The sequence below is a fragment of the Zingiber officinale genome, chromosome 5B (assembly GCF_018446385.1).
Source record: "Zingiber officinale cultivar Zhangliang chromosome 5B, Zo_v1.1, whole genome shotgun sequence".
NCBI classification, from domain to species: Eukaryota; Viridiplantae; Streptophyta; class Magnoliopsida; order Zingiberales; family Zingiberaceae; genus Zingiber; species Zingiber officinale.
Window position 1 is genome coordinate 113,466,382 of NC_055995.1, and position 25,204 is coordinate 113,491,585.

The 25,204-nt window shown below is 44.4% G+C and overlaps 2 protein-coding genes across 2 annotated transcripts; one reads left to right on the forward strand and one right to left on the reverse strand.

Moving 5' to 3' along the window:
* Positions 1 to 4,945: 4,945 nt before the first annotated feature.
* Positions 4,946 to 7,570, reverse strand: LOC121987742 (exocyst complex component EXO70B1-like). Its single transcript, XM_042541477.1, has one exon. It carries the CDS (start codon positions 7,183 to 7,185, stop codon positions 5,140 to 5,142), a length of 2,046 nt encoding a protein of 681 aa, XP_042397411.1. The 5' UTR covers positions 7,186 to 7,570; the 3' UTR covers positions 4,946 to 5,139.
* Positions 7,571 to 15,280: 7,710 nt separating this feature from the next.
* On the forward strand, positions 15,281 to 16,047 carry LOC121986928 (peroxisomal and mitochondrial division factor 2-like). The gene is made up of 2 exons (XM_042540851.1): positions 15,281 to 15,328; positions 15,442 to 16,047. Exons 1-2 carry the CDS (start codon positions 15,281 to 15,283, stop codon positions 16,045 to 16,047), a joined length of 654 nt encoding a protein of 217 aa, XP_042396785.1.
* Positions 16,048 to 25,204: the final 9,157 nt, after the last annotated feature.

The following is a 25,204-nucleotide window of genomic DNA, read 5'->3' on the forward strand; positions in this document are numbered from 1 at the left end:
ATAATATATTTTTATTTCTAAAATAGAATTATAACATATGTAAATTTATGCTAGAAACATACCATATTGTATGTCATGTAGATGCATTAATTATGACATGATTGGTTTTTGTCATGCGTGTGATGTGATTAGATCTTACCATATGTATGATGTGTCATGGTATGTCATGCGTGTGATGTGTCATGTTATCATTTATGTCATGTGTGTAATGTCATATAGATAGAATTTTGCATGATGTAGTTGAGACCTAAATCCCTTACTCAATATTAAAACTTACACTTTCCGTTAATATGGTAAGAACCAAAATTTAAGTTATTTTTTGACTTGTTGGTCAAAGTCAAGCGCAACTTGAAATTAAGCATGTTCAAACCATAGAAATGCAATCTCATGATTAACAGATTGGTTTTAAACTTGAAGCATTGATTTGTTGTGCCAAAGCCATGATCAATGTGAATAGAGCTGAAGTTGGGTGATGTGCATTTGATGTATACTTGTTAATGTGTTAACAACTTGATGTTTATGTGAAGATCAATTAGTTGCTAGCATAATGTGATAATTGCATATAAGTGATATGCAATCGGTAAATATGTTATCTATTGCTATAGCTAAGAATGACTTGTTGACCAAAGTCAAGGTTATTCTTATCTATGGTGGATATCAATCCACTTGGAGAAAATCTACCATCTCCCGAATTTAAAATAAGAGTATTTGAATTTGATAAATAAATGTGCTTTTATGTAAATTGTTTACATAAATAAAAGTATGTCTCTTATACATTCTCATTTTTGTATTTCTAGGTTAATCGTTTAATTATGACTTCTGCTAATTTGCGTTTGATTTTAGACTCAAACAAATTGATTGGGCCAAACTTCTTGGGTTGGTTTTGAAATTTGAGAATTGTTCTCAAAGCTGAGAAACTAGCTTATGTCCTTGATCAACCTCTTCCCACCAGTCTTGATGTCGATGCAACTGCGAACCAACTGTTGGTCCTTCAGAAACATAAGGATGATTCTGTACTTGCTAGTTGCACCATGCTAGCTGCTATGACTCCTGAATTATAGAAACTGTCACGCCTCGAGGGTAAGGGTGTCCATTCGAAAATTGGACTGCACCCCCCTGTAACAGTGACAGTTGGAACCGACATACATCAACACTCAACATAAGAAAATAATCATCAACCCACATGGTTGGATTTACACACAACCACACAGTTTATAAACAACCCACACAACCACGCAGTTTTATCCGCTCACCCATTGGAGGCGCCTTGGACCCTCGAGATCAGATTTCCAACAATCAATTGATTGCTTGAGTTGTATTAAAGGCCCCTGGAGCTAGGAATTCAATACAACTCAAGCAATCAATTGTATAGTCTTTCCTAGCAATAGTCTAAGCCTCAAAGTGTAAAAGGCTTCTCCGCCTTCAGCAAAAGGAGATCTTCTACTGCGCTTTTGTCACTGCCCTGGATTAACAACCCTCTTGGTTGTAACCAGGTTAAATTCTTGTCTTCTGCTTAATTTCTATTTCTTTATTTGTTATTATTTTACTATTGCTTTTCTGAGTTGAAATCCGAGGAGGGTATAGTTTATTTTTTTTTTAGCAATTCACCCCGCTCTTGCCGGCCTCCGCTGCACCTACACAAAAGCATATACTTCCATCATTTTTAGTGGTCAAATCAAGGGAAACTCATCTAGAATTAAGAAAATATCTATAATATAGATATCCAAGAGATACTTAGTAAACCAAGTTTGACCCAACTTTAAATGCAGGAAGTAAACACAGAGAAAGATTGTTAATGTAATTATACCCTAAATAGTCGAAATCAAAAATATAATTTTGATATGTTTGATAAAGGGTTTAACTTAGATGCATATTGTTGTTATTAGTGTAGTGTGTCAAGTATGCAAGTACAAGCTACTTGGCATTGACATTACATGTGTAACAGATTAAGTCCAAGTTAGTCGAAGTCAACAAAATATTTGGTAGAAAAAGAAAGTCTAATAGATGCTGACAAACATAGACGGATCTACATTGGGGCTCTCCTGTGCTATAGCCCACCCTTAAAAAAACAAACAAACAAAAATAATTACCAAGCTACCACACCGAGGGAGGTAAGAACGCCAAGTTTCTGAACAACACCTGTTTATCATTGAAGTTCATCAGAGCAAGAAAATTATCTTCTTTGAAAGTCTCAAGCGTGGAGGATGTTAACCAACATCGGAAACAATCCGAAGAGAAACAACAACCTTCCTACCAAATATGGATTCCAATAACTCATGGTTCTTAAAGGAAGGATACAGATGGAAGAAGAAACTTGCTGCTCCCCATGAACCAATGGAGGGAGACTTAGTCGTAAGATCTGGTCTCTCCTAAATCTCCTTCCCGTAAGGTGACAGAGACAACACTCCCTAAATCCAACAACGATCTATCTTATTGTTCTAACAAAATAGATAAGTATTTTATAATTATAATTTGACATTAAAGAATATTAATTCATTTTATTTTGATACTTAATTCATTTGTTCCACATTCGTAGTCCAATCCATCTCTAAATTCTAGATCCGTCTCTGTTGGTAAATTAATGAAGATTAAAAGATGAGTAGGTGTTGGAAGATAAGAAAGGCAACATGTATTGGTAGACAAGGAAGACCTAGAGGCTAGGCCTCTTAGTAAATAAGAAGTCCCGATAGATTGAGATCAATTAAATACCTCCACATGAGAAGCCCCAAAGTTGAGAATTTTTTTGGCATGTGAATTGTGAGAGAATATAGGCAACCTATATTTTGAGTGTTTGGATAGATCTCTTATGCAAAAGCTAGTGTTTTTGGTCCAAGTCAATGACTTAGTCAATTGATGATTATATGCAAAACTTAGACCAAGAAATAAGTGTTTTTGGTCAAAGTCAATGACTTAGTCAATTGATGATTATATACCGTTGACTGATATAGTTAGTGATTAGAAAGTCAATTGAAGGTAGACGGTTCGCAAATAGAAAAGTTTTATTTTGAGTCGAGTCGAATGAATAATAATTCAATTAACCGATGCATGAGTAATCAGCTAGATATATATATATATATATATATATATATTTTGTAAACATAATGTTTATATTTCAAGATGAGCCAATTGACCTCATATCGGCCAATCGAAGATAGGTTAGTCAACTATGGAATCAGCTAAAGTTTCATTCCAAGAAAATCGAATGTTTTGTTTGTAATAGACTTATTGATCAAAGTTATGTCAATCGATTAATTAATTGATTGAAATATTTTTAAATTAAAAATAATAATTATTGAAAAAAACTTACCGTCGACTGATTAGTTTGGAGTTGATTAGGAATAGATTGAGTTGATTAATAAGATTGAATTCATCAATCTCATCAATATGATCTGAGAATATTTATCCAAAAGAGTTGATTGACAAGTGTCGGAGTCATCTGACAAGGACAATAATCAACTCCAATTTCTTTGAATTGACTGAAGATAGCAGGTGACTAGTTCTATATAAATCTAGCTCTATCGACTAATAGTTTAAAATAGTCAAATGTCATTAACACAGAATAGTTATTGAAGATTATTTATGGTCATTTGAAAAATCATGGTTTAATAATTCTTTTACCGCATTTCATTTATTGCAAAGTTTTGTATATGATTTTCTACGTAAAAAGATTTCTGTAAAAGAGAAAGCTAGTGGTTAACTCACCTTATGAGCCGTGGAAATCGGGAGTTCCAAATCACATTAAGTTCTTCTATTGCTTTATTATTTCACATTTATTTTTTTGTTACAGTTATTATTTTAGTTTTAATTTCTCTTATTATGTTATTCATCCCCTCTCCCTTAGCACCCTTTAGCACTATACTTGATCTTTAGATACATTGGAAGAGTTCAATAGGCATTAGCAATGGAGAAAGACTATAACAAGTGATGGCAAAGAAAAAGTTCAATAGGTGTTCGCAAAAGTGGTAGTTTTGGCAAGTCAAGATGTACCTACAAGTGGACAATTGAGAGTTCTAGAGGGCAAAGTGGACCTAAGGTGGGACAAGTGTAAGTCCTAATTGGTCAAGATGAATCTAAGGCTGGGCAAGTGGCATCTTGGCAAGTTATGGTGGATCTAAGATTGGGCAAGTGGAATTCTAAGTGAGTCGAGTTTGACTTTAGAAAAATGAGGAAACCTAGGAGATAAAGCGTCTTGACAGAGAAAGTACTAGATGCAAGATCTCTTGGCAAGACAAAAAAAAATCTCTTCACACACCAAGTCTCGGAGGTAAGGTCTCTTGGCAAAACGAGGAAATCTCAAAGGCATGGCCTCCTTTTAAAGAAGTCTATATATGAGATAATAGTCTATTAGTGACTTGTACTTTGTGTTTTGGGTTGACTTAGGTGAGGACCGAAACTTAGAATTAATCAAAGTCGATGCTAGTCAAATGAAAGTTGCATTATTGAGTCAACTAGATAGTCAATTTAGGTTAGTTTGCTAACGAATAAAACTTTTTTTATTTGTAAGTCAATAAGCTTAATAGTCAATAATTAAAGCGAGATTAGCTTACTGGTGGTTAGTTTCAATCAACTAATAACACAACATATAAATTTTGGAATAAGATAATTGATTTGGCAAAGATCGGCAAGAGCCGTAAAATGATCTACAAGCTGTATTAGGTCTGTCAACTCGAATATTTGCTAAGTCAGGTAGTCGACTAGATGCAATTGCAATCAAGCCGCTAGCCTCATCACTCATCATGGATCCAACAATAATCAATGTAGAGGGTATATGAAACACATAAGAGTTATGAGTTTATTCAATTAACAATTTTGAGTTTATGCAATAACATCTAAATGCTCCAGCTAAACTTGAATTAAGCTTACGCTCAAAAAAAAAAAAAAATCCAAGTTAAGCTGAATAGCTATTTTAATAACTTGATTAGCTCGAAATGGTTTAACTCAATCACCTTATCAATATTAAGCTTGGCTCGATTTGGATAGTTTACAACTCTAAAAGCACATGTTGAATTACTTACTGGCATTTTTCCCCCCTGTTTTTCCATTACAACATGCAATGAGTAATTCCTCCTCCACATGAGAGTCATCGTTAATGGAGATTTGAGTCACGAGAAGCTGAAATTTGACGCAATCCGGTGGATATCATTTCCTCCGGCCAACCAGGGATGAAGGGTTCCCAGAGAACAGCTCGTCGATGTAGTTCTCGAGCTCCTCCGGCCCGAACTTGATGTACTTCTCCGTCTGCCTGCCCGGGTCCAGGTACTGCGAAAACCTCCCCAGGAACGACCGGTACGCCGGCACGATCACCGCCGACACCGACACCCTGAGCTCCGACTGCAGCTGCTCGTCGCTGACCACCCACAGGCACTGCGCCTTGTGGATCTCCTCGAACATGGCGTTGAAGCTCTTGAACCGCTCCTTGAGCGCCGGCTTCGCCACCCCCGTTCCGCCCTTCCCCTGCAGCCCCGCGTCCTTGAAGCACCCCAGCACCCTCGCCCACGTCTCCCTCTGGTAGTTCTTGTGGTACTGCCGCAGCTCCGTCGACCGCTTCCGGCTCCAGCTGTCCCCCAGCATCCGGTGGATCTCCCCTGACCCCTTTATCTTCTGCATGATGTACCGGCCGTTGTTCATCAGGAAGATGCTGTTCAGCGCCGGATCCTTGTACAGCCTCGACTTCCCCTCTAGGTTCGCGTGCAGCATCTCCATCAGCTCCACCAGATGGCTCGCGAAGTAGTTACCGTCTTCCCCGCCGTTCTTGGCGCCGCTGCCGTGATTCCGGTGCTCCTTGAAGATGTGCTCCATCGTGTTCCTGTACTCGCACGCGTACTTGAGGTAGTTCATCACGTACCGAGTCAGCGGGTGGACGGCGCCGCCTGGCACCGGCGTCTTGGTCGTGTCGTTCTTGATCGAGTTCTCAAGCTCGCAGAAGATGGCCACGGCCGCCTCCGCGAGACGCGCGTTCACGGACGCCATCTCCGTCTCGAGATTTTCCAGCGCCGAGGGCTCGCCGTCGTGGTTTTCTTCCGGCGGCTCTGGCTGCAAGAGGGCGTGGATCTTGGGTAGGATGTCGCGCAGGGTCTCGTACATGTCGAGAACCTTGAAGAGCTTCTCCGCAGAGCGCTTGGTCATGGCGACGGCCTCCGCGAAAGTGAGCAGCGGGATGGTCGCGCTGCAGATGAGGTCGTGGAAGATGCTCTGGGCGATGGCTTCTTGGCCGGCAAGAACGGCGAAACAGAGGTCCTGCTCGCGGGGGAAGGCGACTTCGACGGACTGCCGGAAGACTCGGATCCACGTGGCGATCTCGCCCTCGAGCGAATCCAACGGCAGCCGCACCACGTCGTCGATGCTGAGCTTCTCGTACCCGAGGCTCGACAGGCCGGCGTCGAAGGCGTTCCGACGCGTCACCGCGATCACCTGGCAGCACTCTATCGTGTACCCGGCGTTGATCATGGCGCCCACCACCCGCCGCAGCTCCTCCACCATCTCCGGCGCTAATGTCTCCGGCGCGAGGTCGAGCGAGTTGGACTCCGGAGAGGGCAGGACGCACCGGTCAGAGGAGTCGGAGCTGCGGTCGAACGAGGAAGGGCGCTTGCTCTTCGACCGGGCGCTGCCGGGGTCGACCTTATATTTGGGATCTTGATCGAGGAGGATGTGCAACTCGTCCTCGAGGAAGCACATCGAGCGATGGACGATGCCGCCGGCGCGGTTCATCGCCCTCTTGCATTCCGGCTCCGCGGAAGATAAGCCGCCCGCCGCCGACGCTAGCTTGACCACGAGATCGATGGTGCTGAAAAGGCTGAGCTCGCCATTTTCCGGCGACGACAGTATCCCGAACTCCCCCGACTCATGCTTCGCCACCATCTCCTCTGCGAGGTCAAGAAACTTCTCGACGGCTGACTGCGGGAAGACCGGCACCGTCTCCTCGGGCGGCTCCCTGAGAACTCTGCCTATAAAATCATCGATCTCAGCCGAGAGGGAAGCGGCACTGACGTCCTTCTCCTCCTCCGCCTCCTCGCTCTCCTTCACTCCTCCTCCTCCTCCTCGGTCCTCGCCTATCAATTCCTCCTTGTCAAGCTCGAATCCTCCCTTGTTCTCGCACCTTTCGAGGTCGACGTTGCCTAATGAAAGGCTGCGGCCGACGACGCGAGGTCGGGCATGCTTTTGAGGGAAGGAATGAAATCTCTCCATGGAGAAAGATCGATCGTATAAGAATTTGCCAAGTTGTTCTTGTTGGTGAAATGGTAAGGAATTGAGAAATTAATTAGGAGGAGGAGAGGAGAGGAGAGGAGGAATACAAGCGATGGATGGAAAAAATACAAGGGACGGGAGAGGAAGAGGGGGGATCGAGGAAATTACGGGGGAATATTTGAAAGGGTCGTTTGGCTTGCTAGGGTAGACCATTGGGTGTCCACTCTCAGTTTAGGGGGATAGAATTAGTGGTGCCAGAGTAGACCATTGGGTGGCCACCGCTCAGTCTGTTACAATATCGGGTTAGGTCGGAGGGGTCGGCCACGACATTGCCACTCATAGATTGTGCTATATATATGAGCACACCCTTGATGTCGCATATCGATGCTAGACTTAAGCTTAATTAGCTAGCTAGCTAGCTGCTTAGGCTAGGTTAGGTTTGTTGTGCCATATAATATTAAAAATTTTAATTTTTTTTTATAATTTTGAAAATATGATAACAACAATAAATTAAAAATAACAAGAAAAAAAGTTAACATAAATCATTAAATCATTTTTCTTTTAAACTAAGTATTGCAAATAATAAATTGATGTATTTTTTTTCAATTATATTATAAAGGCATCAATCCAGTTAGAATTTTTCATGGCTTGATGGAAATGATTGGATCATCTTCATCACTCCAATGCACTTCTACTTAATCAGTCTAGTGCATCTCCTTAATGACATATGTTTTAAGGTAGCAGAATTTGTCCTTCTGCCTTGAATAAGTTCTTTGGCATTGTCTTGATCTATCATGTCTGAGCACACACGATAAAGAACAAAATCTTGACCAAGTTCAATAATATATGTGGGGATATCAATATATGCATATTCAAAGACAAAATCCTTAACCGTATCTCACTTCACAAACTCGACATCCGGTGTATTTTTGGACTCAAAAACAAACTTAGTTTGGGATCATAAAATTTACGGTAATTTATCAAAAGACGCACTTGAAAATCTAAATTTACCAAAAGACGTACACTACTTTAATATTTACCAAAGAGCGCACTTTTTTAAAAGCATTTCATATTTTACCCTCATGATAATTTGACTTTTTCTATTGTTTTTCTTTTCTTCATTATATTTCTCTCACTTCTCTCTCTCCTCTGTCGGCAAAATATAGGAATAACATTAGTCAATCTTTAATCACATTTTAATACATTTGAAGAAGCCAAAATAAATAATGGACACCAGATTTGGACTCTTTGCAATTTTAGAAATCCACAGGAACTTAAATGGGTGCAATCGGAGCTTTCTAGGTCGATCAGTGGGTTTCGGTCAAAAACCACTGATGGACCTAGAGAGCTCCGATTGCACTCATTTCAGTTTCTATAGATTTCTAAAATTACAAGGAGTTCAAATATGGTGTACATTATTTATTTTGACTTTTTATAGATGTTAACAAGCAAAATCAAAGAATCGGCATAAAAGCCCACGTTGGGCCTGATATGGAATCATATCGGGGCGTCAAACTGATATCATTCCATATCGGGCTCGCGTTGGGCTGATTTGAGTCCATATTAGGCCCGATGTGGGTTTTGCCGATTCTTTGATTTACTGTTAACATCTATAAAAAAATAAATAATGGACACATATTTGAACTCCTTGCGATTTTAGAAATCCAGTGACTGAAATGGTTGCAATCGGTCCCCTCGGGGCAGTGCGATGATTTCAGTTTCTATGAATTTCTAAAATTACGAGTGAAAATATGATGTCCATTATTTTTTACAACTAGTAGTGGACCAGAGGTTTTGAAAACTCTAAATCTCTTTCTTTTTTTCCTTTTTTGGGTAACCATTGAATATCATCTTTCATCTGTCGTTTTCTCTTATTAGGCCTGATATCTCCCGTATCAGGCCCACATTGGGCAGATAGATACCCTAATAAAAATAAATAAATAAATAAAGAGATTGGTGAAAAATCTAGTCACCACTAGGAGTGCTAAAATAATAATGGACACTATATTTTCACTCCTTGTAATTTAAATTCATAGAATGAGGAAGTATCTGAGCTTCAGGTCGATTAGTGGGTTTGGTCAAAATCCGATGGACTGAAACTCCGATTGCCATTCGTTCTATGGTTCTAAAATTGTGAAGTTCAAATATGGTTTCCATGTTATTTTAACTTTATAGATGTTAACAAGCAAAATCAAAGAATCGGCATAAAACCCGTTGGGCTGATATGGAATCATATCGGGCCCATGTTGCTCATATCGGGCCCACATTGGGCCTGATTTGAGTCATATCAGGCCCAATGTGGGCTTTTTTGTTGATTTTACTGTTAACATATATAAAAAGCAAAATAAATAATGGACATATTTGAACTCCTGCGATTTTAGAAATCCATAGCGAAATGGGTGCGATGGGCTCTCAGGTCCATCGGTGAGTTTTGACCGAAACCCACGTATCCATTTCAATTTTTATGAATTTCTAAAATTACGAGTGAAAATATGATGTCCTTATTATTTTGGCACTCATAGTGGTGGACCAGAGGTTTTGAAACCCTAAATCTCTCTTTATTTCTTTTATTTTTTATTTTTTGTTGTTACTAGGCTTGATATCTCATATCGGGCCACATTGGGCTGATATGGGAGATATCGAGGCCAACGTGAGCATGATATCTCTTCGTATCAAGCAAAAAAAAGGAAAAAGAAAGAAGAGAGATTTGGGTTTTTCAAAACCTCTGGTAAAAAAATAATGGACACCATATTTTCACTCCTTGTAATTTTAGAAATTCATAGAAATTGAGTGCGATCCTTTAGATCGATTAGTGGGTTTCGGTCAAAACCCACTGATAGATTGGACCCATTTCAGTTTCTATGGATTTCTAAAATTGCAAGGAGTTCAAATATGGTGTTCATTATTTATTTTGGCATTTTATATATGTTAACAAGTAAAAATCAAAAATCGGCAAAAAAGTCCACATTGGGCCTAATATAGACTCAAATCAGGCCCAACGTGGGCCTGATATGGAATGATATCCATATCAGGCCCAACGTGGGCTTTTATGTCGATTCTTTGATTTTGCTTGTTAACATCTATAAAAAGCCAAAATAAATAATGGACATCATATTTGAACTCCTTGCAATTTTAGAAATCCATAGAAACTGAAATGGGTCCAATCGGATTTCTCTAGGTCCATCAGGGGGTTTTGACCGAAACCCACTGATCGACTTAGAAAGCTCCGATTGTACTCATTTCAGTTTCTATGAATTTCTAAAATGACAAGGAGTGAAAATATGGTGTCCATTATTATTTTTGGCACTCCTAATGGTGGACCAGAGGTTTTGAAAACCCTAAATCTCTCTTTATTTATTTTTTATTATTATTTTTTGTTGTATCTAGGCCTGATATCTCCCATATCAGGCCCACATTGGGCCTGATATGGGGAGATATCAGGCCCACATTGGGCATGATATGAAGAGATATCAGGCCCAACGTGGGCATGATATCTCTTCATATCATGCCTAAACAAAAAAAAAAAGGAAAAAAAAAGAAAAAGATATTTAGGATTTTTCAAAACCTCTCGTCCACTATTAGGAGTGCCAAAAATAATAATGGACTTCATATTTTTCACTCCTTGTAATTTTAGAAATTCATAGAAACTGAAATGGGTGCAATCGGAACTTTCTAGATCGATCAGTGAGTTTCGGTCAAAACCCACTGATGGACCTAGAGAGCTCCGATTGCGCCCATTTCAGTTTCTATAGATTTCTAAAATTGCAAGGAGTTCAAATATGGTGTCCATTATTTATTTTGGCTTTTTATAGATGTTAACAAGCAAAATCAAAGAATCGACAAAAAAACCCACATTGGGCCTGATATGGACTCAAATCAGGCCCAACGTGGGCCTGATATTGAATGATATCAGGCCCACGTTAGGCCTGATATGGAATGATATCAGACCCACGTTGGGCCTGATATGATTCCATATCAGGCCCAACGTGGGCTTTTATGTCGATTCTTTGATTTTGCTTGTTAACATCTATAAAAAGCCAAAATAAATAATGTACACCATATTTGAACTCCTTATAATTTTAGAAATCCATAGAAACTGAAATGAGTGCAATCGGAGCTCTCTAGGTCCATCAGTGGATTTTGACCGAAACTCACTAATCGACCTAGAGATCCCGTTATTTATTTTGGCTTCTTCAAATGTATTAAAATGTGATTAAAGATTGACTAATGTTATTCCTATATTCTGCCAACAGAGGAGAGAGAGAAGTGAGAGAAATATAATGAAGAAAAGAAAAACAATAGGAAAAGTCAAATTATCATGAGGGTAAAATAGGAAATGCTTTTAAAAAAGTGCGCTCTTTGGTAAATACCAAAGTAGTGTACGCCTTTTGGTAAATTCAGATTTTCAAGTGCGCCCTTTGGTAAATTGCCATAAAATTTATAACCCTTTGTGCATATAAGACAATCGTCTAAATCTATAAAATCCAAAGAGTCTAGAATTTTGTGTGACATAAGTCTCTCCATCTCCTTTTTAGAGATGACTTAATCTCTGTGTCACAATATGGTCAAATTCTCATTGGTTAATTTTCTCTTTACACCTCTGTACTTAATTGCAGGACTCATTAAATGCAACAATAATATTAATTAAATAAATATTGATCCCGTTTGAAAGGGGTAGAAAGTGGATCATCGATGATGTGGTGTGAAAATTAACTTGCTCAAAGAACTCCGAGAATCATCTGGCTACGGAACTCCATTGATCTCCTGCTAACAGTCAGGGAGAGAAATTCTCAGTAAACAAGCGGGAAGGGATCCCTGGCACAACTACTCTAACAATCAAATCAGAAGGCAATGGTGGAGCAAAAAAAGGAAAGAAATGAAGACAAATATGTGGATATGTGCACGCGTACTTGCACTAGTAGAGAATGATCTCATTTTATAATGCTCTTCATAATCCCCGCATTTAATGAGATATTATTCTGTTGTCAGACAACATGTCCACTTACCATGGTTATACTGCATCTAGTCCACTCGGATGGGTCTAGTGGCCAGCGCATGAGGTGTTGTCATCATAAGATCTGGGGTTCGAATCTTGACAAAGTCGAGGTAAATGCCTCCCTTATGTGCTAGTCACTATTCCAAAGGCTAGGAGCTGCCCGTGATTTACCTCCTCTGTGTTAGCCTTGAGACGGATTGGCGAAGGCGCTGGGGGCGAGTGTATTCATTTTTTACCATTATGGTTGATCTTGTCCGAATGCTGAATCAAAGGACGCTGGGCACGTGGCACTCCCGGCTGCTGACGTGGATCTTCGACTGGTTGCACGATCCTCCGGCGAACCTGCACAGAAATTGGGCTGGGAAGGGGTTCCCGGCGGAGACCCTCCGACGCTCAAGTCAGGCAAGCAAACAGTGAAGAAAGTGGCTCCAGAGGTGTTGAACGCGTACCTCCAGCGAAGTATGCGGCTCTTTATATAGAGCGGCGAAAGAGCTCCTGCACGTCCACCGAGGTGCATACGTGTCCGCAGCCCATACCTCGGTATGTGTCTGTCAGAAAGCTTACCTGACGCCATACTGCTACAGTCCGAGTATGTCCTTGATGGGACAACAGAACACCTCGTTGTCAGACTTGGAGTATGGCCTAGCCATAGGACTTGACGGCTGTCAGAAGGTGTTCTTGTCTATCCCTACCCACCACCGGTCGGGACGTCCGTCCGTCCGGCTGGACGGGGAGTTCATGCGCCGGCCGGACGGACCTCATCTCACGCCCTGGCCGGACGGAACTCCCCTCCCGTCCGGACTGCCATTTACTTCGATATGCTGGGGAGACTTCCGGGCGGGTGCTACGTAAGGACTGTTAGTAGTATGTCACCTTCTCTTAGGCCTTCCGCTCGACTCTTAGCTATTGTTTCAACTGAGCGTCGGAACCCCGACCCCTGTCAGGGCACCTTTTACTGTTGGATGCTCATCGGTCGGCCGATCGGTCTATCCTTTTCTCCCAAGTTCGGTCGGCTCACCCTTCTCCGGTGGACCCCCCGGCCCTTTGATCTCCACGTGGCGTTGACCCCTCGCAATGGGGTCCTCTGCCTTGACCACCGGATCACTTGCCTTCCCCTCAAGTCTAGTCGAAGGAGGCGAAGTCCGACTGATCGAGTGACGACCGATACCTTAGTCCGCTCGGACTGGCTAATGGATGCTCAGCCGTTCGGCGATATCTCGCCCGTGCCTTGGAATTTATGCCGAAGCTTCTGTTAACCACGTGCGTTAACCCGTAACTTGTTGACACGTGGCTGCCTTTCTCTTGTCAGGGTATGGCGGTGGCGTCACATCCGATGGGACAGCCGCCGTTTGAAAGGAACGGCTGGATGATGACCTCGTTATCGACGACCTGGATCGGACGGTGGAAATTGATCGCTGCCGCCCTTATAAAGCTCCCGACCCCTGCTCTTCGCCGCATTTCGACCTCCTCGTTTCCAGACATCCCGCTGCTCCTCTTTTCGCCGGCGACCTTGTGTTTCAGCTCTCCGACGACTCCACAACTCCTTTCGATCATCTCCTTTGCCCGTAAGCCTTCCTTTCCCTTGCTGCCTCTTTTTTTTCTCTATTAGGTATCTTTTTCATCATCTTGCCATCTTCCCTAGTTTTATTTCTCTTTCCATCCATTCCGCGTTTATTCCCGACCCTATACCATGACCAGTACCTCACAGCCGACCGGCGGTGCTCTTGGTCTTTGGTATTCGACCATGGAAAGTCGGTTCGACGAGGAGGACGCTTTGCACCTCACTCGAACCTATAATCTGCCGCTCGACCACCACATTGTAGTAGCTAACCCCACCGACCGGCCACATGAACCGCCGCCTGGCACTGTTCTTTTCTTCCGAGACCAATTTTTGGCCGGGCTACGCTTTCCACCCCATAAGTTCTTCTTACAAGTCTTCAATTATTTTCGCATTCCGCTCGGCCAGGTAGTCCCTAATTCCATTAGGCTGCTGAGCGGGGTGATAGTTCTCTTTAAACTGAACGACATCCCCCTCGACCCTAAGATTTTCCACTACTTTTTTTATCCCAAGCAAGCCGAGTGGGGTACCTTTGTTTTCCAGTCTATGATAGGTTTCGTCCTCTTCGATAACATGCCGAGCTCCAACAAACATTGGAAGGAGCATTTTTTCTATGTACGTTTTCCCGAGCCGCCAACCTTCCGTACCAAGTGGCAGACGACGATGCCAGCGCAACCGGAGCTCGGCAAATTTAGAGGCGACGCGGACGGCTGGTTGGTCAGCGTTATCATATTGACAAGATGCTCCTTCCGGGAGTAATGCACATATTCGGCTTGTCTTCTACCCCAGCCGATCTGCCCTGCAGCATGAGTAAGTTCCCTTATCTTTCCGTTTATTTTGTTCTAACTGATTTATTTTTTGCTTCTGCAGCTGAAGTTATGTGGCGCGCCAAGGCTACCGAGCGGTTGAAACTGCGAGCCGCCGAGATCGAGGCAGCCAAGAACAAGGAGATCGCCGAGCGGGGCCTTGCTCCAGCGGATCCGGCCGGCGAAGAAGGTGAGGGGACTCAGGATGTCCCCGAAGCCTTAGCCGCTCCTGCCTCTCACGACGAGGCTGCGGGCGACATAGAACCCTCCACTCAAGTCGAGGTAGAGGGTCGTTCGGCCGACGACGTTCCTCTGGCAAGTCGGAAGCGCAAACAGCCGGAGGCAACCTCTCAACCGATTCCATCCGATGAACCGCAATCCGAGCGGGGCGACGAAGCTCCAGTGTTGTCCGGGACGGTTTCTATTGAGAGTACCCCGACGTCGCTCGGCTCTCCAAGGGCAACCTCTGAGGTGCCGCCCTCCAGTCCTCAAAGAACGCTGCGACGTATTAAGCGATTGGGCGACCATCCTTCCTCCTCCGCCGGTGAGCCGTCCGGCAAGGCTACTGCTTCTAAAGGTGATCCGAGCGGTCCGACATTGATAAAGACCATCTTGCGCCTCCCGTCTGAAGAATACATGGCAGCCGCTGATCGGCCTATCGTCCCCGAGCAGCAAATCACACTCACGGGTCCCCTCGCCAAAGCTTAGGAGGATGCTCGTCTTCGGATCGCCATGATGACTCCTGGTCAGCTCGGCGACGGCAATCTACAACAGGCGACCGGGGTATGTTGTCTTGCTTTGTTAGTTATTTCGGATCGAGCTTCTAACCTGCTCATATCCATTCGCAGAACTGGGTGGAGCAGATTGCCATCAGCAATCGCCTGGCCGAACTGGAGGACGAACTGAAGAAGCTCAAGGCTGCGGGGGACAGTAGACAATCGACGACCGCTCTGGAGAAGGCCAAAAGGTTGCTGGAAGCTGAGCGGAGTAAGACTTCTGGCTTGACAAGCGAGGTTGCCCGCCTCGAAGCCTTAGTCAAGCAGCGGGATAAAGAAGTAAAGACCGCGACCGCTCGGAAGCTCAAGGCCATTGATGATATGGACTTGATGAAGGTGGAGAACCGGGGGCTGGAACAACGGGTGAAGGAGCTAGACGCCTCACTAACTGCCGAGCGGGAGGGTCGCTCCGCCGATCGGACCAAAGCAGAAGGAGCCTTGCAAGATCTTCAGGCTGCCCTGGATACTTCCCAGACCGCTCTCAAGGATTACCATGATGGAGAGCTTGGTCGATCGGCGGAGGTACGCAAAGCCTTCGTCCGCTCGGACGAGTTTGGCGAGAAATTTACCGACAAGCTCTCGTTGACTTTTGAGGAGGCAATCAAAGTGGCGGTGGACTACATGAAGAACAAAGGCCATGCTCCTGTCGATCTGTCCGTCCCTGCCGAAGACCTGGCGACCATGATGGGCTCCATCCCGGACCATCTTTTTAATTTTGATGACTAAGAATCTGTTTGTGAGGCTATTTTGTAATTTTTCTGTATTCGTGCCGGTCGGGGCAAACTTTAGAAGTTTTGTCTATCCGCCGGTCGGCGTGAATGAACTGTGTCTTGTTATTTGCCCATTCTTCCTGCGTCCGATTTTTGTTTTTCGCCTTGGTCTTGAACTTTTTGTGCCCCAAGTACATTTTATAAAGGAGCCGCTCGGCCTTACGCTATTACGTTGGGTCCGACCGAGGGCTACGTAGAAAACCATCCATCCGGCGGCCCTATAGGCTTCGGTCGCCCGTCGAATTTTACCTTCGGAACTTGACTACTGTCCGATCGATGGGTTTATAAAGGCCGAGTCGTCTCTCTACGGTCTTCCGCTCGGACGTTTAAAGACGCCGGCTCGTCTCTCGATATTTAATCGTCAGAGCTCGGCGGTCTTCCACTCGGACGTTTATAGACGCCGGCTCGTCTCTCGATATTTAACGTCGGAGCTCGACGGTCTTCCGCTCAGAGGGTTTATAGACGCCGGCTCGTCTCTCGATATTTAACGTCGGAGCTCGACGGTCTTCCGCTCGGAGGGTTTATAGACGCCGTCTCGTCTTTACGTCGGAGCTCGGCGGTCTTCCGCTCGGAGGGTTTATAGGCGGCTCGTCTCTCGATATTTAACGTCGGAGCTCGGCGGTCTTCCGCTTGGAGGGTTTATAGACGCCCGTCTCTCGATATTTAACGTCGGAGCTCGGCGGTCTTCCGCTCGGAGGGTTTATAGGCGTCGGCTCGTCTCTCGATATTTAACGTCGGAGCTCGGCGGTCTTCCGCTCGGAGGTTTTATAGGCGGCTCGTCTCTCGATATTTAACGTCGGAGCTCGGCGGTCTTCCGCTCGGAGGGTTTATACGCCGGCTCGTCTCGATATTTAACGTCGGGCTCGACGATCTTCCACTCGAGGGTTTATAGGCGCGGCTCGTCTCTCGATATTTAACGTCGGGCTCGGCGGTCTTCCGCTCGGAGGGTTTATAGGCGGCTCGTCTCTCGATATTTAACGTCGGATCTCGGCGGTCTTCCTTCGGAGGGTTTATAGGCGCGGCTCGTCTCTCGATATTTAACGTCGGAGCTCGGCGGTCTTCCGCTCGGAGGGTTTATAGGCAGCGGCTCGTCTCTCGATATTTAACGTCGGAGCTCGACGGTCTTCCGCTCTGAGGGCTTATAGACGCCGGCTCGTCTCTCTATATTTAACGTCGGAGCTCGACGGTCTTCCGCTCGGAGGGTTTATAGACGCCGGCTCGTCTCTCGATATTTAACGTCGGAGCTCGACGGTCTTCCGCTCGGAGGGTTTATAGACGCCAGCTCGTCTCTCGATATTTAACGTCGGAGCTCGACGGTCTTCCGCTCGAACGTTTATAGACGCCGGCTCATCTCTCGATCTTTAACGTCGGAGCTCGACGGTCTTTCGCTCGGAGGGTTTATAGACGCCGGCTCGTCTCTCAATATTTAACGTCGGAGCTCGACGGTCTTTTAAGCCTAATTTGGACAATATCTACCTGGCCGAACGGCGCAGGAGTTTCGGCATTGAGTCTGGCTCGTACAATATACCTCCGTCCGAACGGTCCGAGGCCTTCAATTTCGAGCGGGTGGCTCGTACAATATACCTCCGGCCGAACGGTCCGGGGCCTTCGATTTTGAGCGCTTGGCTCGGATAATTTATTTCCGGGCTAACGGCACGGCGTTTTCCCATCGAGCAATTTGGCTCGGTTGCTATACTCCCGGCCGAGCGGCACGGGGTCTTCCCATCGAGCCTCTGGCTCGGTTTATATGCTCCCGGCCGAGTGGCACGAGGATTTCCAATCGAGCCTCTGGCTCGGTTAATGTCACGCCCCAGAGGAGTCTCTGTCCGAAGAAATTTCGGCAGCATCTCCCCTGTACAGCGGACAATCTGAAACTTTTCTACAAGCACTATATACCTCAGCCACATGCGGCTGGAATAATAACAATAAAAGAAAACAAACACCACGCAGTTAATATCAAATTCAGCCTCTGGTGCTCTGACCATGATTAAAATAAAGCGACACACTCGGTGTGCAACCAAAACCAAAGCGCTGGCTGGTAAACACACAACCAACAACAATACAAAATACCACATGCTGACATCAATACTCGAAAAACAAAACCGATGCGAGCTAAACAAGCGATACATAAACAAACAAAACATCGTGAAATCGATAAGTCCTCGATGTGGCGTGGGGACGTGAGACGGGATACTCCAGCGACACCAAACCAACTGGTACACGAAAAAATAGTATCAGCGGGGTGAGTTCATGACTCGGTGAATACCAATGGACATGAGTAGTAAGATATATCTAGCAAAATCATGGAATCGACTTCTAATCATATATAGAATACATGGCGAAGGTGGCGGGAAGGCATACTCACGGGAACTCTATCCAGACAAAAGGTCGTCAGGCAGAAGTGTCAATAATCACATGTCGGTCAAAGTATGTATCGACCAAAATCGACAGCAATCGTGAACACAATCATAAGAATATAAATGCATCGATGCATATGATGCTAATGATCGTCCTTGTCACCCCGGCGGTCGATCATCTCACCTACGAATGGTGAGGCCAGGGTGGGTAGAGGGTGACAACAGTGCACTCTGTCGTCACTACTCACGATGGTGACCAGTGGGCGGGATCTTGTCGGAGTACTCTGTCCTGTGACCCCAAATCATAAATAGGGGAGCTCGATGCTCTCGACTCCGGTACACGATGGCGGGGAGGATATCTCTGCGGCTACCAGCTGAGTCTCGACCAGCCAGCCAAGCGAGTCCCGTGCGGCTACTCTGTTGCTACACTACATGCGGTGAGCCAAGCAGGCAGGCGGCTGCCGGCTACCTGGGTCGTATGACCAGCAGACCAAGCAGTGAGAACCGCCACACACACACGATATACCACTAAACCATGAGTGGGGTGTGTGCGATACATGTAATGGCGATGGGCTCAACCATAGTGGAGCAATCACACAACATGCAATCATGATGCATGTCACTATCATGTATGCAGTCAACATAACCATATCCATACATACAAATGGAGTGCTTGTAAGCGATGATCACGTACCAGATCTAGAGTACAGGTCGGATAGAATATCAAAACCCTATGTCACGAACATAATAAGTATGGAATATCACGATCAAAAAAAATCCATATATCATAATATGGGTACCAATATCAGTAAGCCAAATCCACGGATCTAGGGTATACAAATCCTCAGGTATAACAACCTAGACCCAAATCATATCCCTCTTCCATAACATATGTACCAACAATATACACAGATCAAAGAATCAGGGTCTAAACACCCGAATCATATATGATATACAAATAGAGGTACACAAATCTGATATGGCACAAAAACCTAAGTATCAGATAATCTAGATACACAGGCCAGAAACAACAATCCAAATCCTAGTCCTAACCTCAGTAAGCATGGTATGTCACTCTAGAAACTAAGATACTCATGGTAACAAGATAATCATGGCAACAAATCACGAGATATAAGCACGGATACATCACAGGTGACAAATCTAACATGCTATGGATATCAAACAGTGACATACCAAAGGCAAGCATGTTCATTGCATGTAGTTATAAAATACTATGCATATCCAATGACAATATCATAAAAGATAAGTCAAGAGGTACCCGCCTCCGATCGGAAGGTCCAAATCCAGTCCAAATCCGTCGTCGAGATGCTCGTCTCGTGTCAACGTCCTGTGACAACATGATATACCGATTTAACTAATTGCATATTAATTAATTAGCTAAATCGAATCCTCGAGAGGCTAACCTTAATCTATATCCAATTATAAACTCTAATTGGATCATCTAACTTCTCAATCATTTCTTGACTAATTCATTTAAATTAGGACTTGCAATAAGCATAATTCATTACAAGTTCTAATCCAAATCTAGCTAACCAATCATTTAATCCATTTAGGTTAGGGGATCTCAGCCATTTCCCATCAAATTTTTGGATTTAAATCCATAAACAAACTCAAACCAAAACTCACCTATTAATTTAGCCGGAGAAGTGTTGCCTCAGCCTATAGCTCCCTGTTGGAGCAAATCTGTTGTTGAAGCAAGGTAACTAGCCCTAGAAGTTACTGCCTGAATTATATTGTCGTCACTGCAAACAAAACTACTATCAGGGACATCCATCTCAGCCAATACCACATCCATAAGCCCAAAGCTCTTACGAATCAAGAACACAACCAACTGGCTTACCCAATTTCACATGCTTGAATTTTGTCGATGCTAGGACACCGAAGACGCCAACACGCAGTGACCTAGTGCTATCAGAAAGAGGCGACCCGACGACAACTCTGTGGCATTATAAAAAGCATGGCTGCCGAGAGTCCCTTTGGTACCTGTGGTCAAAAGTGGAAATCCAACAATGGCAACAAGCAGATCAAAGTGAGGATGCGCAAGAAAGGGAAAATCTAGGGCACGGGAGGAAATCGACAACCCTACCTCAACCGGCGGTGACTCAACCGGAGCAGGTGGCGGTGGAGACGACTAGGACCCCAATGCTAGGCAGAGGGGAGGTGGCGCCCAGCGACAAGGTGGCGATCGACGCCGGGTCGGGGAGAAGAGGAGCGTCGGCGTTGAAGAGGAGTGAGGGGGAAGGAGATCTGCCCAATTTCCTGCTTTTGCCGAGGCTTTGGTCGCGTGGGAGAGGAAGTGCGAAGCGGCGCCGGTTGGGGAAGATGATCGGAGGTGGGGGAAGAAGAAAGGGATCGGCGCAAAGAGGGAAAAGGATCGAGTGGAAAAGGAAGTTAGGGCACGGCATGGTTTCGGGTTCGGCAGCGGCAAAGAGAACGAAACGGCGACAAATGAGGAAAAGGAAAAAGAAATAGAAAAAGAAAAAAATAATTTCCAACTTTTCCTCGCTTAAATGGGTAGCCTAAACAGGCTTTCCCGGACCCCATTTTATCCCCGTAAATTCGTCCATACAAGCTCTGAAAAATTCCCGAAAAATATCCAAAAATTCTAGAAAATTCCCTTATTAATATTCGCCTATTTTCCGGTATTTTACAGTTAATATGCTCCCGGCCGAGCGGCACGAGGATTTCCAATCGAGTCTCTGGCTCGGTTAATATGCTCCCGGCCGAGCGGCACGGGAGTTCACGCTCGCGAAACTATAAATATTTTATGAGCAACAGAGATAACTGAAGAACTGACCTGCCGACCTGAAGGGGATCTGACCCAATTTCTCGACTCCCGAATACCCGTGGAGTGAGGAGCATACGATATACTCGTCGAAACACATGGACAGGTGCCTCGTCGGATGAAGACCCCTTCGTCGGACCGGTATCGGGGCAAGAGTTACTCCCACTTGAGTGCTGGTCGGACCCTTATTTTGCCCCCATTTCTAATGCTTCTCCGGTCGTTCCTCCTGGGCCGCTCGGATATCCGCTCAGCTTGAGCCTTCTGTCTGTTGCTCCACGAGCTTGGCGGCCCTCAATTCGACCAGAGCGTCGAGTTCCTCCGTCGAAAGCGTCAACGTGTGTTGTCGTCCAACCTCGTCCATTGTTTCTGTTCGGATGCAGGAGCGTTCCCACAGACGGCGCCAAATTGATCCTGTCCGAATGCTGAATCAGCAGACTGGGCGCATCGCGCTCATTTGGCGTGGATCTTGATGGTTGCACGATCCTCCGTGAACACTGCAGTCGGGGGGAAGGGTTCCGTGGCGACCCTCCGGCCTTCAAGTCGAGGCAGCAAGCGTGAAAGTGGCTCGGAGGTGTTGAGCAGCGTACCTCCGGTAGTATCACGGCTCATTATATAGGCGAAAGAGCTCTGCACCGTCCCAAGGGTGCATCGTGTCATGACCCGTACCTCGGTATGTGTACGTGAGCTTCTTCACAGCTGCTACAGTCCGAGTATGTCCTTGATGGGACAACAGAACACCTCGTTGTCAGACTTGGAGTATGGCCTAGCCATAGGACTTGACGGCTGTCAGAAGGTGTTCTTGTCTATCCCTACCCACCACCGGTCGGGAAAATCCGTCCGTCCGGCTGGACGGGGAGTTCATGCGCCGGTCGGACGGACCTCATCTCACGCCCTGGCCGGACGGAACTCCCCTCCCGTCCGGACTGCCATTTACTTCGATATGCTGGGGAGACTTCCGGGCGGGTGCTACGTAAGGACTGTTAGTAGTATGTCACCTTCTCTTAGGCCTTCCGCTCGACTCTTAGCTATTGTTTCAACTGAGCGTCGGAACCCCGACCCCTGTCAGGGTACCTTTTACTATTGGATGCTCATCGGTCGGCCGATCGGTCTATCCTTTTCTCCCAAGTCCGGTCGGCTCACCCTTCTCCGGTGGACCCCTGATAAGGAAATCTGTCACATCCGCTAATCAAATTGTACAAATGTATATATTCACTGAACCCCTTAATTTCGCAATAATGTTGTAGTAACGAGCCCAGGATCGCTCTCGAGGAACCAACGATGATATGTAATCTAGGATTGTATTTTTATTCCTATTTTTGGGGTTTTCGTTATAAAAATGGAGTTGGGGGATTTAAGCTTTGAATTTAAATCTAACAAATGAAAAGCACAGCGAATAAAAAAACTAATCTAAAGCAAGAGTAAAACCTAACTATGTGTCAATAATCAAACCTCAATGTATTGTCACTCTACGTTGTGATTAAACCATCGACACACACTTAAACTAAAGATAAAAGAGCAAGACACAATTAAATCTGATCTAAACAGAAATGAAACCCTAACTTAGAATTTAAACACTAAACAAGTAACCAAGCATCAACTAAAACTTAAACTAAACTACAACAAGGTAATGAAAGGCTAAATTACTTGCCTAAAAATATAACAAAACATAAAAGTAATCTATGCTAAGCTATAAAAACAATAACAAAATGAATTAAACCCTAACCAATCCAACTCACAACCAATCTCACCAAACTTCACACTCAAGCCGTCACACAAGAGTGCCAAAGTCGAGACCACCCAATTTCGGACCTCAGTGGAGATTCTAAGCTGCAAATCAGTTCGAGGAAGGCTCACAAGTGCCGACGGACCACCCCCGACACACTGGAAACAACCCGAACCCAAGAAAATGCCGAAAATGCTGGAAATCTGCTACCGGAGCTCTCTGAATCTGGATCGAAGTCGTGGATTGCAGATGGGCATCGGATGAAGCTCAATAACGCCGGCGGACCACCTCCAAGCGTCACTGATGGGAATCGGAGCGCAGATTTGGAAGACCACCTCCAAATCTGGCGAAAACAGAGAAGTCGGCATGAGCAGATTTTTCGCCGGAGAGAACACTCGCCGGTGCTACAGATGATCGGGATGAGCTGCAAAGAAGTCTTCCACCAAGGTAGAAGCTCGGGAAATGGATTGGAGAAGGAAAGGGGTCGAAATCCGAAGAAATGTCGCCGGGACGAAGCTGCTGTGCGTGGAGAGATCGACGAAGCAGAAAGGCACTGTAGCTTCTGTTTTAAATCAGATCTGGATCTGATCGGACGGCTGGGATTAATTTGGCGCTTGATCAACGGTGAAAAGTCATCCAAAATCCGATCTGAAGGTACTGATCTTGCTCTAGGGTCTGGATCTACTCTCCCTTAAGTCGGATCGATCAGATCATCACTGGATGGCCCGGATCTGCACAGTATTCAATGAACGGCCCAGATTAAGTCTGGCTGGATCAATAGCTAGATGAACTCAGATCTGCATCAAAACTTCTGGATCTTCGTCAATGGCTCAGATCTGCTCCCCATTAAGTTGGATCGTCCAGATCTTCAACGGATGGTCTAGATCTGTCCTATTCTTGATAAACGGCCCAAATCGACCCAAAGCTTGATCTTCTTGTTTAAACTCCGATTCGAGCCCAATTTCGGTCCAAATAGATCCAAATCTAAGATCCTTTGATGCCTACAAAATAAGAATCAAATATTAGCATCAAATAATATAAAAATAAAGTAATTTGCAATTAAGTCAAAAAATACACACAATGCACAAAATGTGATGTAACCATGATTTTAACCTATGAAATCAACATCAAACCATGCATATATGAATCAAAATAATGCAGTAAAATCATGGTTATCAAATCCCCCACACTTAGTCTTGAACGTCCCGTACAAGTAAAGAAAACTAAAAATCATCTCCATGAAAATTCCCTAGCAATACCTAAAAGATAGTAAAAAGAATTTAACTAAGATCATCTTAAAGATCACAAACAATCATGAATACAATCCAAACACTAATCAGTAGGTATGGTAGTTTCAATCCAATTGAAAAATTAAACAAGTTGCAATCTCACAAGGGATTTACCTATTCTAGCTCTCACACTCAAAATTGCATATATGTGGAGCTCACTCAATGTCACTCACAACATTTCACTACCATAAGCTTGCTTATTTTCTAATTCTCCACCACTATAAACATAGCATACATGAATCAAAAGGATTAATCAACAAGAATTGAAATGGAAGCAAAAAGAACAAGTGAAGTGAATGTAGTAGGCAAAAGAAAAGAATTGAATGAAAAATTGAAAAGATGAGAGTATTGGAGGAATATACTTGATGAGTTGACCAATTTGATGTGTAAAGAGATGATTATCATTTGCTGTTACCAATTCAAAATATCAAGCTAACCTCCCCTTCAATTTGATGGCAAACAAAGAATCTTGATACTCTATCTTCCACTTGATACTCTCTTGATGTGCCAAAAAAAAAAAAAATTCACTGTTTTTCCACTTGTTTCCATCACTTGAAACTAAAACAATCTCACATCAATTAATGAAGAACTTCCTCCCCCACACTTAAACTTGGCCATCTCGGACAATAAAACTCTATCCAATCCAAGTTAATACCTCTAGCCAATTTTTTTCTTCATGTTGCAGATTCTCTACTTTTCTCTCCGTATCTGTCTTTGGCAAATTCAATAAGGATATGCCATTAATCACCAGCAGCAGTTTTAATCACAAAATTCAGCATCAATCAATCACAACCCCATTATCAGCAATTAAAATATATTTCTGCAACTCACAAAAATTTCAGAAATCAGTAATTTAGGATTTCAACAGCAACAGATCTTGTAACTGATCAATGAAACAGAACAACAGCAACAAGCAATTCAATCGACTGCAGCAACAA

Bases quoted from the DNA above. Each gene is read 5' to 3' on its own strand.
- LOC121986928 (XM_042540851.1), top strand. From the start codon at position 15,281: ATGACTCCTGGTCAGCTCGGCGACGGCAATCTACAACAGGCGACCGGG. The intron at 15,329-15,441 runs GTATGTTGTCTT...GCCGAACTGGAG, and splicing joins ATCTACAACAGGCGACCGGG to GACGAACTGAAGAAGCTCAA.
- LOC121987742 (XM_042541477.1), bottom strand. From the start codon at position 7,185: ATGGAGAGATTTCATTCCTTCCCTCAAAAGCATGCCCGACCTCGCGTC.